At 35.3% G+C, this 13527-nt stretch overlaps 1 protein-coding gene across 3 annotated transcripts in view; it reads right to left on the reverse strand.

Moving 5' to 3' along the window:
• Positions 1-13527, reverse strand: part of SLC25A12 (solute carrier family 25 member 12) — a 45297-nt gene that overhangs the window by 17498 nt on the left and 14272 nt on the right. For all 3 annotated transcript variants that reach the window (XM_051787408.1, XM_051787409.1, XM_051787410.1), the window contains 5 exons: positions 9095-9234; positions 6203-6349; positions 4966-5104; positions 3583-3676; positions 2920-3004 (listed from right to left, as the gene is read on the reverse strand). In XM_051787408.1, coding sequence (XP_051643368.1) covers positions 2920-3004; positions 3583-3676; positions 4966-5104; positions 6203-6349; positions 9095-9234 — 605 coding nt within the window. The remainder of the gene's footprint in view (positions 1-2919; positions 3005-3582; positions 3677-4965; positions 5105-6202; positions 6350-9094; positions 9235-13527) is intronic.

Below are 13527 nucleotides of genomic sequence, written 5' to 3' on the forward strand. Positions count from 1 at the left end.
CTATTTTCCATTCCATTGCTGTTGAATTTGTAAGGCACGGAACTCTGTTTTGACTCAAAATATCTCAAAAGGAATTCAGTATCTCACAGACAGGGTCTATCAGCACAGGACATACTTTAAGATTACATATACATTAATGCATAGCATAAATATGACATTTCATGTTTTCAAAAGAAGCAGAAATTATTCCCCAAAGAATTCTCCACAAGAGAATTTTTCAGGCAGTTGTTAATTTACAGATACAATATTGACCTCACTCATTTCAATGACATATACTACTATAAATCTATTAGTGTTCTAAATAGATACAAGTCTGCACAGAAAGTATCTGCAGACTCATAATCATATTATTAGCTGGCTGTTAGAAACAAGGTAACTGATAAACAAGATGTAAGTGTTCACAAACTTGTACTATAAAGTATGCAAGATGGGCCAAATTTTCTTCCAACCATAAACAAGATGATTATTTATATTATGCAATATAATTTCTCTGGGCCATATAAGGGGCCAAGATATTAACTGTTAAATTCCATATTAAAGCAGATACAAAAGTCTGATTCCCAAACATAAGCCTGTTTTTCTTAAAAGTACCCTGTATTGTTAACAGATGTGCTCCTGACAGCACAGCTGGAATGTCTACAGAACCCAGACTGCCACAGGAGGCTTTGCTCTGAGGCATATTAGGAATTCTTCACAAGGATTATCACTGGCACACTTCCCAGCTAACTCACCAAGGCTACTGATCTAAGGTACATTCAGCGCTCTGAAGCTCCAAAAAGTGAAACACCCACTGCAAACAACACAGACCTCAGTGCAACCTGCCCTGTTGGGACTGGTGTTACACTGGGTGTGCAAAAACCTGCCTTTACTGCATAAAGTTACACTGTACATACACAGGGTAGGACAAAAGCCTATGAGATCAAGATGAGATCATTATCTGTAAAGAAACATGAATTACATTTTATACAATTATTCCACAGAATAAAGATACAGCTAAAACCACTTCCCTCCACAAGGCATTTTCCTCCCTCACAATATAGGTAAACAAAGAAGAATAGTGAAATTCTAGGTAGCACCAAAACTGCACATGTGGACCAGCATAAAAAAAGCATAAATCAAATGTACTGCTTTTACAAGCAAAGAGAAGCAATAAATTTGAAGAATATCCTCAATATTTCAAAACCACTATAATTTCCTATTAAAAAAATAATAAAAACAAACCCATAAAAATAAATTAAAAAATATAGATACAAACCTTTTGATTCATGTAAATGAAAGACACATGCAATAATATACCTCAAAAAGCCTTAGATGCAGAACTAGTTCTTTCACAAAAATTTTCTCCTAGTTTAGCACACCTGCTGCCTTTCAGCTGTTTTAAGATTATTCTTTTTTTCTAAGCTTCACATGGCTCTCATCAAAATCTAATCATTGCATTTAGACATTAATCTTAATGAATACACCACTGAATGTTAAAAATCAAATTCTTTCTGAAGGAAATGTCACTTTTATATTATTAAATAAGTGTTCACAAAGTTTTCAGTTTACTTGTGTGTTCAGATGGATATGTAAATGAGTGTAATTAATGCTATAGCTTTCAAATCATGAATATTTATAAACAGAAAATTACTGTAGCTGTCATCCCCATAGGATATTCAGCTGCTAGGCTTTAAAAAAATCTTACACAATGAAAAAAAACTGACAATAAAGTAAACATGGTTGAAAGCAGGCTAATTTTCATTTCTACTAAATCTATATAGAGTGATTTTATGTAAAAATTTAGATTTTTCTTTACAAAGGAATTTTTAAATCACATAAAAGTGATTATAGAATTGGTTTCATTTTCCAGGGACAGCTGGACCAAAGTGGGATGGTATTTGCTCTTCATGAAGGAATATCTTTCATTTTGTCAATACAGTTAAATAAGTTAATATAGGGTTCACTTAGGATAAGGTCTAATAAAAGACCGTTCCTTATAAATCAAAGAAAATGGAATTACTTTGCTTTCTGCTGTCTGGTCTTAACACAGAAAGTAGAGTAAGAGGAAAATATAATGTATTACTTCAAGATTGTGAAAACAGTATATTTTTTTCTAGTGATGAGTGAAATTTTTATCAGTGAGTTCATTTTATAACAGTGCCAAGCTATGAAGGTAATTCTGAAATGTAAAATAAATCAAGTCAGTATTTTTTCTACTCAGAAAGGTGAGTAAAAGGCACTGATTAAAACTCAAGTTGTCAGTTAGGAATGTTGTTACAAAATTTCATCAAAAATATTTCTTATTAGCCTGGATAAATGTTGAATACACATTTCTGGGTCAATCCATTCCATCATTCTTGTCTCCAGGAATCCATAGGAAGACAGTTACCACTAAGTAGGTTTTGGACAACAGAGCAGTAACATTAAGAACAGACCAGACACTGTGTTTCAGACCAATTGTTTGAAAGAGAACCAAATTATCAAACTCAGCTCTAACAACAGTAACTAAAATACAATCAAAGTCCTATATATGAAAGACTTCATATATTCTGTATAGGACTGTTTTTCAACCATATCAGTTGAACTAAGTCAAGATTTTCCTGTTACTGATACATATCCTAGATCTTGTAGTGGATATAACTGCTTAAAGGAACCTCTTTGCAATAGCTGAGAAAGAAAAGACTTTATAAATGCAAGCTTTCGTTTTCAGATAGACTCCTGGGACCCCTCATCGGCTTGTACCTAAACTGGCCATTCTTCAATATGACATCTAATACCTCATTTAGACACATATAGTGTCTGATAGTCTGCCCTTGTTCTATCCTTACAGCAATACACACAGCATGTTTCACTTGTTAGGAATCTGTTAAAAGTGTATTAATCTTATTTTTCATTTGCAAGTACATGCAAACATTCCCATAATTTTATTCTTCTACCCACCTGCCTCTGGAGTTCTGCCAGGTTGTAAGGTAATGCACCTTCAGCCAGTGGTGCTATTCTCTCAATATCTGCCAAAGTTAAACGCCTTTACACACAGCAGAGAAAAGCAAATTACAGTTAGATAAAACATCAAACATATTCAATACAGTATTCCTGGCCACCCCCCCACAGAGTACATCTGAGTTTAGAAAAAGACTGTCATATTTGAATGCACACCTAAGAACTCTGCTACACTGCAATAAAGAATGCTTGGAGGTGAAGGGAGCTTGGGTTATTCAGAAGCTAGTTCTTGATTACCAGTAAGAAGGAATATAATACACAAGTTAAACTATTTCTAGCTATTTCTACCTAAGATCTGGTTTGCATTAAAGATCCACGCAAAACATCAACCAGTGCATTGCAGCCTTTTGGAAGTACTGTGTTTTATACTGTTTTGCTATTTCATATGTATACCTATAATAGAACAATTAATAACTGTGCTTGATATACACAATCAACTTACAAAACCCCTGCACACACCAAAATCACTTTACATTGAACAAATTACTGTAACGAAATACAATGAAACACAAAACTTTGCAAGATTGAGACAAAAATAAGTAGTTTTCACAGAGAAAACAGAAAAATAATGGTTGCAAAATGATAAAATAATCATTATGTTACCCGGTAACACTGTATAAATCTGTAAGTTGGTAGAGAATATCTATTTCCATTGGCGTAACTTGTCCAAAGTGGATTGCAGAGTGGGTAAATTCCTCTGGATTTAAAAGGGAAATAGAAATACAACAACTGGGTTATTTGTCAAATTTCCTCTTTAAATGGTCACAAATAACTTTAATATCATAAAAATGAAGTTTATCACCAGGAAGCAAAATCCATAATGCAAAGGGGAAAGATATCTTTAGGAAAACATCTATCCTGAAACAGGCCGTTGCAACACAGAGCAAATCTGACTCTGCAACTCTGATTTATGGTAAGAATTCATCAAAAACAGCAAAACCCCTCATATGAGAAAGTTTAATAAAATGACCCCCACAATTTGTGATTCTTGCTTCTAAAGTTCTGCAAAACAGAACAGGATAGAATAATGGTCCATTATTCACAGCATTAAGGGCAACTGACTCATCTACTGCCATCCTGTCCAGACTTCTTCCTCTTCTACTTCTGAATGACTCCAAGCTTGGGTATTCATCCAGCCAAATTAACAAGTCTGAGCAGTGAAAACACAGCAGCCTTTTCTCTGGGCACAAACCCAAACAAGATGTATTTATGCATCTGTACCAAAAAACATTGCTAGGCAATTTGTTAGCACAATTTGGAGGATGAAAACAGGAATTTTATGCTTTCCTATGCAGAGCACAGGAATATAAGCCAAACAAAGAGGAAAAAGAAAAAAATAATTTGGCATGTTTTTACCACACAATGATTTGACTGGTGTCATCCATATAGGTAATAAAATTGGTGATACAATCTACCATAAAATGACTACAGCAGCAATCCGCTCGTGCCTGTGGCGAGACTTAGATATGGCAACCTTTCACATGCACAGGGATTTCCCATGTACTAACAGACATAAACTGTATATAAAACCACTCAGGCAAGTAAGCACTTATGAGGTTATAAATTCATACCATTTTTCTAAAAAAAGATTTAATAATAAATAAAGTAACTAGAGCTAAAACAATGCAGAGATTACTCATGATGGATCTTAAAACTTAATCCATTTTACCACATTCTCCAGGATCTTTCTATCTCTAAGCAACAATGCATCTCTTTCAATAAGATATATATAATAATATACTGACATGCAGTTACCCATTCAAACTAATAAGGGCAACATAACTTCTGCCAGAATCTTCTCTTTAATGAGCTAACTGAAAATACTTACTAACCTATGAGGATGAAAATCACTCACAGTTAAAAAAAACACTTTTACAGAAGCCCTAACCTTGCATACCATTGCAGCTTCTGACTTGCCTTAACCATCACCAGATTACAAAATTGACAGAATTAAAAAATTAATGAAATGTAGGAAATATACTTTACCTTTTGTGACTTCAATATCTCTTCTTGTACCTGCTATATTACTGTATATCTTCCTAACAAGATCCATGTTATTCAAAAGGGCATTAAATGCATTGAAAAAGGAGAAGCTGACCTGATGAGAAACAGTTCCACCAGCTACCTTTAAAAATGAAATGAATGCAGTTAAGTGCCTTAAGCCCTTCTACAACATCTAATCACAAATTATAGAAACATCCATTTGAGCAAATTATGAAAGAATTAAAGTTATCCTTCTATTCCTGTAATTTCAAGATATTTGTAATGGAAACATGAGAGGAGAATTATTAGACAGGATACTATTTTTGTAGTAAAAATTGAACATCAGGAAACAATTAGGAAATAATCATGTAGTAGATTATTGTTCAATATATCTGATAGACACACTAAATGTGTCACTGAGTAATTTTCTACAAGAAAAATGCATGCAAATGCTACTTTAGATAAAGATACTAACTGACTGCTGCATCACATACATCAATGACCATCTACTTCAAAGTCTAAAATTAGTAGATACTCTACATTCTATGGAAGACAATATGCCTTATTAGCAAGGCAAGGCAAGATTTATAGGTAAGATAGTAAGATAAAAGTAATTACTTTATCTTTTATCTAAATTTCATTCTTGTATAATTTTCATGCTATTTAAGTTTATAACTTGTACATCATTACTTTACCTACAGATCTTGCCAAACTATCACAGTCGTAACCATTCTACCTCTAGAATCTACATACTGATTTTCCAAATTTTGATCTGAAAAAGAAAAGAATGCAAGAGTATATAAAAGCACAAAACTGTAAGTAGTCTCCAGTTCCTGAGATTCGTCATATATTCAAATACAAAAATTGAATCCTTTTGTTCTAAATTATTTCCATGGGACTTGATGATTTTAAGGGTTTCTTCCAACCTAAATGGTTCTACAATTCTGCAATTCTTTCTTTGCCAAGCAAAGTCTGCCCTGCTCTAGTGGAAAGTACAGTAGACTAACTCAAACTGCTTCCAATGGCACTTCAAACATGTAAACCAGACTGCCAACCTGTTCACTACTGCAGCCAAGGAATGCTGCCATGTTTCACCCCGACCACTCCATTATGAAGCTTATAATCTCTAGCACCAAGGCAGTGACAAGCAGGTAGATGACAAAGTGGGAGAGAAGCAGGACCATCTTAAAGCATTACAGCTAAAACCCACTGAACTCAAGGCTCTTTTTTTTACACTTACAGAAACTAAATTTTCTTCCACAAATGGAGTTAGCATATGTGAGCGAATGGTAACCATGATCTCATTGAAGTCCAGCCCAGTTATCAGACCAGTTTTGTTTTTGTCCTTCAGAGCAAAGGCTTGTCTTGCATGTTCTGACTGCAGCTCCTAGAATGAATATTCAGAGACAGCAGATTAGAAACAAATTCTGTAACTCACTGTTCACAAAACTTTAGCTAATTTCACAATCTTATGCTCCAATAGGTTTGTGCACATAGACCACAGCACAACTACAGTTTAAACTTCAAGACTAACTCAACTAAAACAAGAAGTCTGCATAGTGATTCTATCCACAGATCATTCCTCTCTCAAAGAAAAGCCTCAATTCAACTGTAAGGAAACATGCACTTTCATTAAATGATTTGAGAAATAAACTTCATATACCCTTCTCCTGTCTGCTATCTATTTCTTTATTAAATACTGCTAGAGAAACTTCTGGTATTGATCTTAAAGACTCAAAGTGAGCTGATCTCTTACACATCCAAGATGAGATATGACTGGGCTATTATAAACTAACTCATTGAAAAGTACTTGAAAATAAACAGGAGGACAGTGAAAATTATATAATATAGATTTAGATTGCCCCAAACAGCTATCTTCCATAATGTCAGAAATGGTCATTCATTTCAGGCAATTTAAAACTCCTATATGAACTGTAAAAACCTTCATACAAAGCACACTGTGGTAACCTAACCTCAAGATAATAATGATGGTTGTAAATTCTATGTCCAGAAAAAGTTGTTTCCTTCTATTCAAGCAAACAATAAAAGCACATTCAGCTGTCATTCAGATCTCTAGAAGCTGCTAAAATAATAACCATGTTCTGACAGACAGCAAGAAGAGGGCAAACCATCTGGCTTATATCACCTTTGCAGTAATTTCTCAACTCTCATAAACTCATGATCAAGGTTTTCTAGATCAGGGTGCAACAAATGTGCTCTGATCCAAGTCCCAAACCCCAAAAGATGCCATTAAACCAAACGAGAAAAACCACCTGATCTAAAAGAAGGGATAACAATATCCAATTTGAGTACATATTGAAATTACTGCAACCCATACTAGCCTTCTCTACTAAGGGTTTTTATTATATGATGACAGTAAGAGGTTACTTTATCTTACATGGCAGTATCTTGGAACAATAAACATAAAACCAGAATAGATATTTATCACTTTGCTCTGAGTTCCCAACAAAAGGGTTCTTCTCACTAATAATCTGGGGGCTCATTTCTGCACTCATGTCTCAGATTTGTGCCTGGGATCACTTAAAATATGTAGTGTCAAACATGGGACACAGTTTGTTACTTCAAAGTATCAAGTTATACTGCAGCCTTGAAAGAACTGTGCCAAACTCCAGTACCTCAATACAGACTTCAGTTCCTACAGTTAGGTATGTTTTTCTAGAGTCTGCTCTAGATCAAGACACACCTCAGTATAGGAAAGACATGGACTTGTTGGAGCAGGTCCAGCGGAGGGCCACAAAAATGACAGAGGGCTGGAGCACCTACCCTATGAGAAAGGGCTGAGAGCTGGGACTGTTCAGCCTGGACAGATGAAAATAGAAGGATCCTGGAAGATCTTACTATGGCCTTTCAATACTTAAAAGAGGGTTTATAAGAAAGATGGGGACACACTTTTTAGGGCTCATTGTGGTAGGGCAAGGGGTAATGGTTTTAAACTAAAAAAAGGGTAGATTCAGATCAGATGTAAGAATGACGTTCTCTATGATGAGGGTAAAACACTGGAACAGGTTGCCCAGAGAGGTGGTAGGTGCCCCATTCCTAGAAACACTCAAGGTCAGGTTGAGCAGAGCTATGTGCAACCTGATCTAGTTGAAGATGTCCCTGCACATTGCAGGCGGGGGTGGACTAGATGACCTTTAAAGGCCCCTTCCAACCCAAACTATTCTGTGATACCTATTTTTATCCTGCACAATAATTGCAGATGTCAAAGCACATTATCACTCCTTACTTTTAAGACAGTACATACAAAACTTTTTTTGTACCAAAGACCAGCTCTGGAAGTGCATGATCTATTTTTCTTCATGTCTACTAGACAGAAAATTATATCATGAGTATATCCATTGTATGTTAATTTATGGGATTCAGTGCAATTACCTACAATTCCGTCAACTCCTTTTCCACGAATTATAATGTAAATTCCTCCTACTTTCCTCTTTCTCTATCCTTTATAACTGACATCATTATTTCTTTCTAGTATAATGTTCAATTCATGTTTTAACTGTTAACTTTTTGGCTTAGCACATGGTGCAGTTCAACAAGTGAAATCCTTTAAAGCCCAATTCCTAGAGGACATTTCAGCAACATCTCAGGAAATCAGATTTACCTCCTGCAAAGTTGGCTGCATTTAAGACTTAACTCCCAATATCCGTGCGGTAGCATGCATGCCAGTGAGTGAAGAAAAGTATTAGGATAATGTTTATAAAACTAAAAGAAATGTTACAGAAGCTGAAACCTCTATATGGGAGGTTATACGGTTGATAACAACTAGCTATATTAAGGATGCTAAGTTTCTCTGGTAGAGGTTAGTTTTGCTATTAAACTCCTATGACAGAAAATGTAGACCCTCAAACCAGTGTTAACAACAATCAGTAAAATTGTTAATTCTGTAAACAGTATGTTTAGTCCTATTCTTTGAAAGTATGGTATGTAAGTTAAAGCACAATGAGTACACACTGCTTACAAAGGAGAAATAACAGTTCATCATAACTGTCAGGATTAGTATCAGATAAGGATAACCACTACCAGAATAAGCTCAAAATTTATAATGGTATTAGTGTATTAATAGAAGTGAAATGAGTTTCAGTTCTACTTTCGAAGAAGGTTAATAACTGACCTGAAGAAACTGAGTGAACTCTGAATAGTTAAGATGCTTCTTCCTGTTATGTCCAAAATGCAGTCGAATGAACTCACAGTCCCAGTTGAAGGGGATATGAAGATGAGTAAGAGTTTGTTCAAATATTTCTTTGACATTTGCTTTGGGGGAGGGAAAAACAACAAGTGAGCCTCGGGGTACAATAAATCTACAAACATTCCAGGAAGGATACAAACAAATGATGATTTCAGCAGCTGTTTAAGAAGTGTTTTAGCTTGTTAAGAATAATTGCTAACTGAACCTTTACAGACCTATAAGAACATATTTGAGACACAACATGATACTTTTTGTATTACTGCATAAAACCTTGGAGTGAGTGTTTTATTTCGTTTTAATTAAGAAGCAATTTCTCTCATACATGACAAATAAGAGCTATTTTGCATTCTGATATAAAAATCAATAGTGGTTCTCTGTCTCTGCCAGGAGTCAAATTAGGCCCTTTATCAAGAGCACGAATACCTGCATTACAGTCTCAGGCAATATTTGTCATACTAAGTATGGTTTGATTGAAACTTCATTATTACAATCACACTGTCTGAATATGGCTATTGAAGATAGGTATAAGAAATGACATCTAAAACGTATCATTAACTCAGCAGAAAGCACGTTATTAGATGCTTTTGATAAGGTCTTAGCACAAAAATCAAATCCTATAAAACATAATTGATAGTCTCAGTTATTAAAATGTTTTAAGATAAGTGAAGATAGAGATGTCCTCTTTTAAATGAAGTAAAGAAAAAACCTCCTATTTCAGATTATGGAATTCTCCACATGTATACTGTACAACTGAAATGCCAATGCTAAACATATTATCTGAATTTAGTCAAAAACCTCATCTGAAAACCGGCGTGCATTATTCATACACAGCATTGTCATGCTGCAAACAAGCCTGCTTTTTGTGCAGATCATCCAACCACATAAACTGTATAACTGGACATCTACCCATATCATATGAACACTTTTCAAAATTTACCTCATAGTACCTGAAATGGTTTGTTTTTATCAACCCAGAATCTGATGACAACCAAAATAAAATGTGGTATACAGCTTAAATTTAAAGCAAAGTACAAAATATTTTAGCTGAAACCACACCTTTTATATGTTTAAACAGTTATGCTAAAAGACCAAATGCAACGAGATCTTTAATTATCATCTGACAACTCTACCAAGAGCTATTTGTTTGGAGCAAATCTACTGCTTTCTCTAAGCTAAAAGACTACTTGATTCACTCATTGTTTCAATTCAATAGCCTTTCTACTAGTTTTAGATCAAATCTAGGCAAACCACTATCTGGTTTTATGTTTTCAGTGAGAAAAGGAAGGTAAATGTCCAGAATATAGGTGTCTCAGTAGAGGCACATACAAAGTAGGATTCCTTGGCTAGATTATCTGCTTTGCAGTTAGACTGAGATTACATATTTAAAGGCAGACTGTGGCTAGTGGTTTAACTGTAATATAACCCTTACTTAAAGGTCAAACAGAGTATAGTCAAAAACCTACAATTAAAACCAGTTTCCACTGCAAGGTAGGCAAAAGGAGCTGTTAGAGTAAACAAGAAACCTAAAAAACTATTCTGACTACTTGTAGCTGTCCACTCATACCTACTCACCAGTATCAATGTGCAAGGTGAGGGTTAAGAAAAAGAAAGATAAAGAACCAAATACACAGTGTAAACTATTTTATTTATCAACAAACCAAGATCTGTAAATTCAAATTCCCCACCTGCCACTAACTCACTGCAGCTTCTGACCAAGCTACCTGGAGTCTGCATGTACTACAGACACAATCAGGTCAGTGCAGCTCACTCAGCAGTGGAGTCTGCAAAACAGCACTGAACTGTGGCCAGTGAAGAAGACAGGCCTCCTTCACTGCCTCTGTTAGCTTGGTTACTGATGTACAAATAGGGTGCCAAGCAGCAACTACCTACATGTCTGTATAACTGATTTCTAATAAACACCAAATTCCTCTAATGAAAACTTAGGAAAGAATGTGCTGAAGCAGCCAGAGAATTTAAATCATATTTTCACTTGTTTCCGATAATTGCTTCTTTTAACCTTAGACAAAGGTTAAAAAAGAAAGGTCTTTTTTCTAAAAACATTTCTTTTCTTATCCATCCATGTTCATAGAGATAGACCTTTCACTTACTTTTAATGAGACTCAAGCCCCTAGTGTTTTCATAACTCTCACTCCAGCATGTAATTGTGTACTACTTAAACAACCAAGAATCTTAAACTATTATCTTCATAAAAACATTTATAACTAGTCATCAGTGTATCACAAGTCAAGATTCTTCAGCACATAAAAATAAGTTAAATTAATAAATTTATATTCAATAGTTGAGTGTATTAAAGAATTCCAGAAGTGACTAACTAGCTTTAATAAATGGTCTCCAGATTAGCCTGTTGCTTCTCTGAAAATTTGGGTGCCTTATCCATTTCTCTTCCACAGGCATTCACACCCAGTAACATACACTGCACATTCTATAGTAGTCTGGGTTTAAAGCTATGTTCTTGTATCTAATGCTTAATTAATTCCATGTTGGCTTTGTTTATGAAACACTTGGAGTACAGAGGTAAAATTGTGTACTTGTTCTGAACAGTCATAGAATCACAGAGTGGTTTAGGTTGGAAGGGACCTTAAAGATTACCTAGTTCCACCCCCTCCACCAGGACACCTTTCACTAGATCACATTGCTCAAAGCCCCGTCCAGCCTGGCCTTGAGCACCTCCAGGCATGGGGTAGCCACAGCTTCTCTGGGCAACCTGTGCCAGTGCTACATCACACTCACAGTTAAAACCACAGAAACACTAAATGCAATCTTCCAAAGCCATCTGAGATTCTCAAACACCTCTCAACGGGTGCTAAAATTTACTCTGTCTACCCAAGAGTATGGGTGATTTCTTCACAATATATCAAGAATACCTTTTTAATCCAATTTTGCTGGCTATTCTCTTATACTAAAGGAAATAGCTATCACCACAGCTAACAACTTGTGTGATGAGAAGCAGCAAACAGACAATCACATTTCAGAAATTATACATAATGTGATCATCACCTGCATTTTCACCACTCTGAATTATGAAGAAACGTTTAATTTTTAATTATTTTTTTTCCCCACAGTAGTATCAAAGCATTGACAACAAAGAAAACAGGGAACGTTAAGGTACAGATGCTGGGTTTGCCCGTGTTTTTTATCTCCCTCAGAAACCTAGTAACATTTCTAAATTAAGATAAACTACAAATGTTTCAAATTTCCAACAGAGCTATTCTGCAGGGGGCAAACAGTAAATCACTTTTAAAGCCTTTCATTTTAGTATGACATTTTACAGAACGCATTCATCATCTCTGTCAATACATGCTGCTCATTTACTAATGTCTTCTACTCTTTGCTCACCTTTCCACAGTGGAATTCTTTCCTACTGAGCTGATAACTTTCTTTCCAGGCTTACAGGAGCACATTTTCTTCTCAGATGGGCATACAAGTCAGCAGCCTGATGACACACTCAACTTACCATCAGCGCCAGGAACAATAAACCTACTACTCTAGTGCACTAGTACATTACCTCCAAGGCGACACACATTCTCACAAGATTGCTGCAGAATTTCCCCACCCAATCATTTTAAACAAATTATAGATGCCTGGAGCAGCTATCTGCAGGCAGTATACACATGGTTAGCTCAACTTCCATCAAACATTCTTACCTATCAGGTTCAGAAAAATGATAGGAGAAAAACAAAGTTTCTAGGCAATACTCCATATCATATAAGGAGAAAGAATACTTTAAATTATAAACACTAGGATGTCTTGTTGGTGGCCCACTGTAAGGATGAGCTCAGTACTCCAAGTAAACCTTGAGGTAGTACCTGTTATTTATTTTGACTTAGCAGCTCCCTAAGAAGCAGAGTGGAAACCTCACACAATTCCAGTGCCAACAACGTGTTAACAGTTTGCCATTGCTTCTCACCAGCGATGAAACATCAATCATGCTTGTTAGGGACACAAAAATATATAAGTGGCAAGTCTTAAGTAGCAGCAAAAGCATACTAAAAGTTTGTTGTTTATCAGGGTTGTTTTGCAGTTTCTTCTGTCTACTCAGTAATCTACTGTCCCATTTGTAGATATTTCAGGCCTAATGCACATAATGCATTTTAACATTTATGTTGCTGGTTTTCATTATTTCTGCAAATAGCATATTTTCACTTTGAAGCCTAAAATAAAGAATCACAGTTAAAGGCAGAAAGACTTTTTTGTAGCACCTGATGTCACAGAAGTATATTAAAAGTGATCCAAATGTAAGTAATACAATAATTACTTTGACATGAGAAAGCCAAATTAGAAATAGCTACATAGTATTTCTACTTTTCTTTTAAAAGGATTAGTGATTCTATTTAAAG

Source organism: Manacus candei, unplaced genomic scaffold (assembly GCF_025592945.1).
Source record: "Manacus candei isolate 608988 ecotype Guabito, Panama unplaced genomic scaffold, ASM2559294v1 h1tg000023l, whole genome shotgun sequence".
NCBI lineage: Eukaryota > Metazoa > Chordata > Aves > Passeriformes > Pipridae > Manacus > Manacus candei.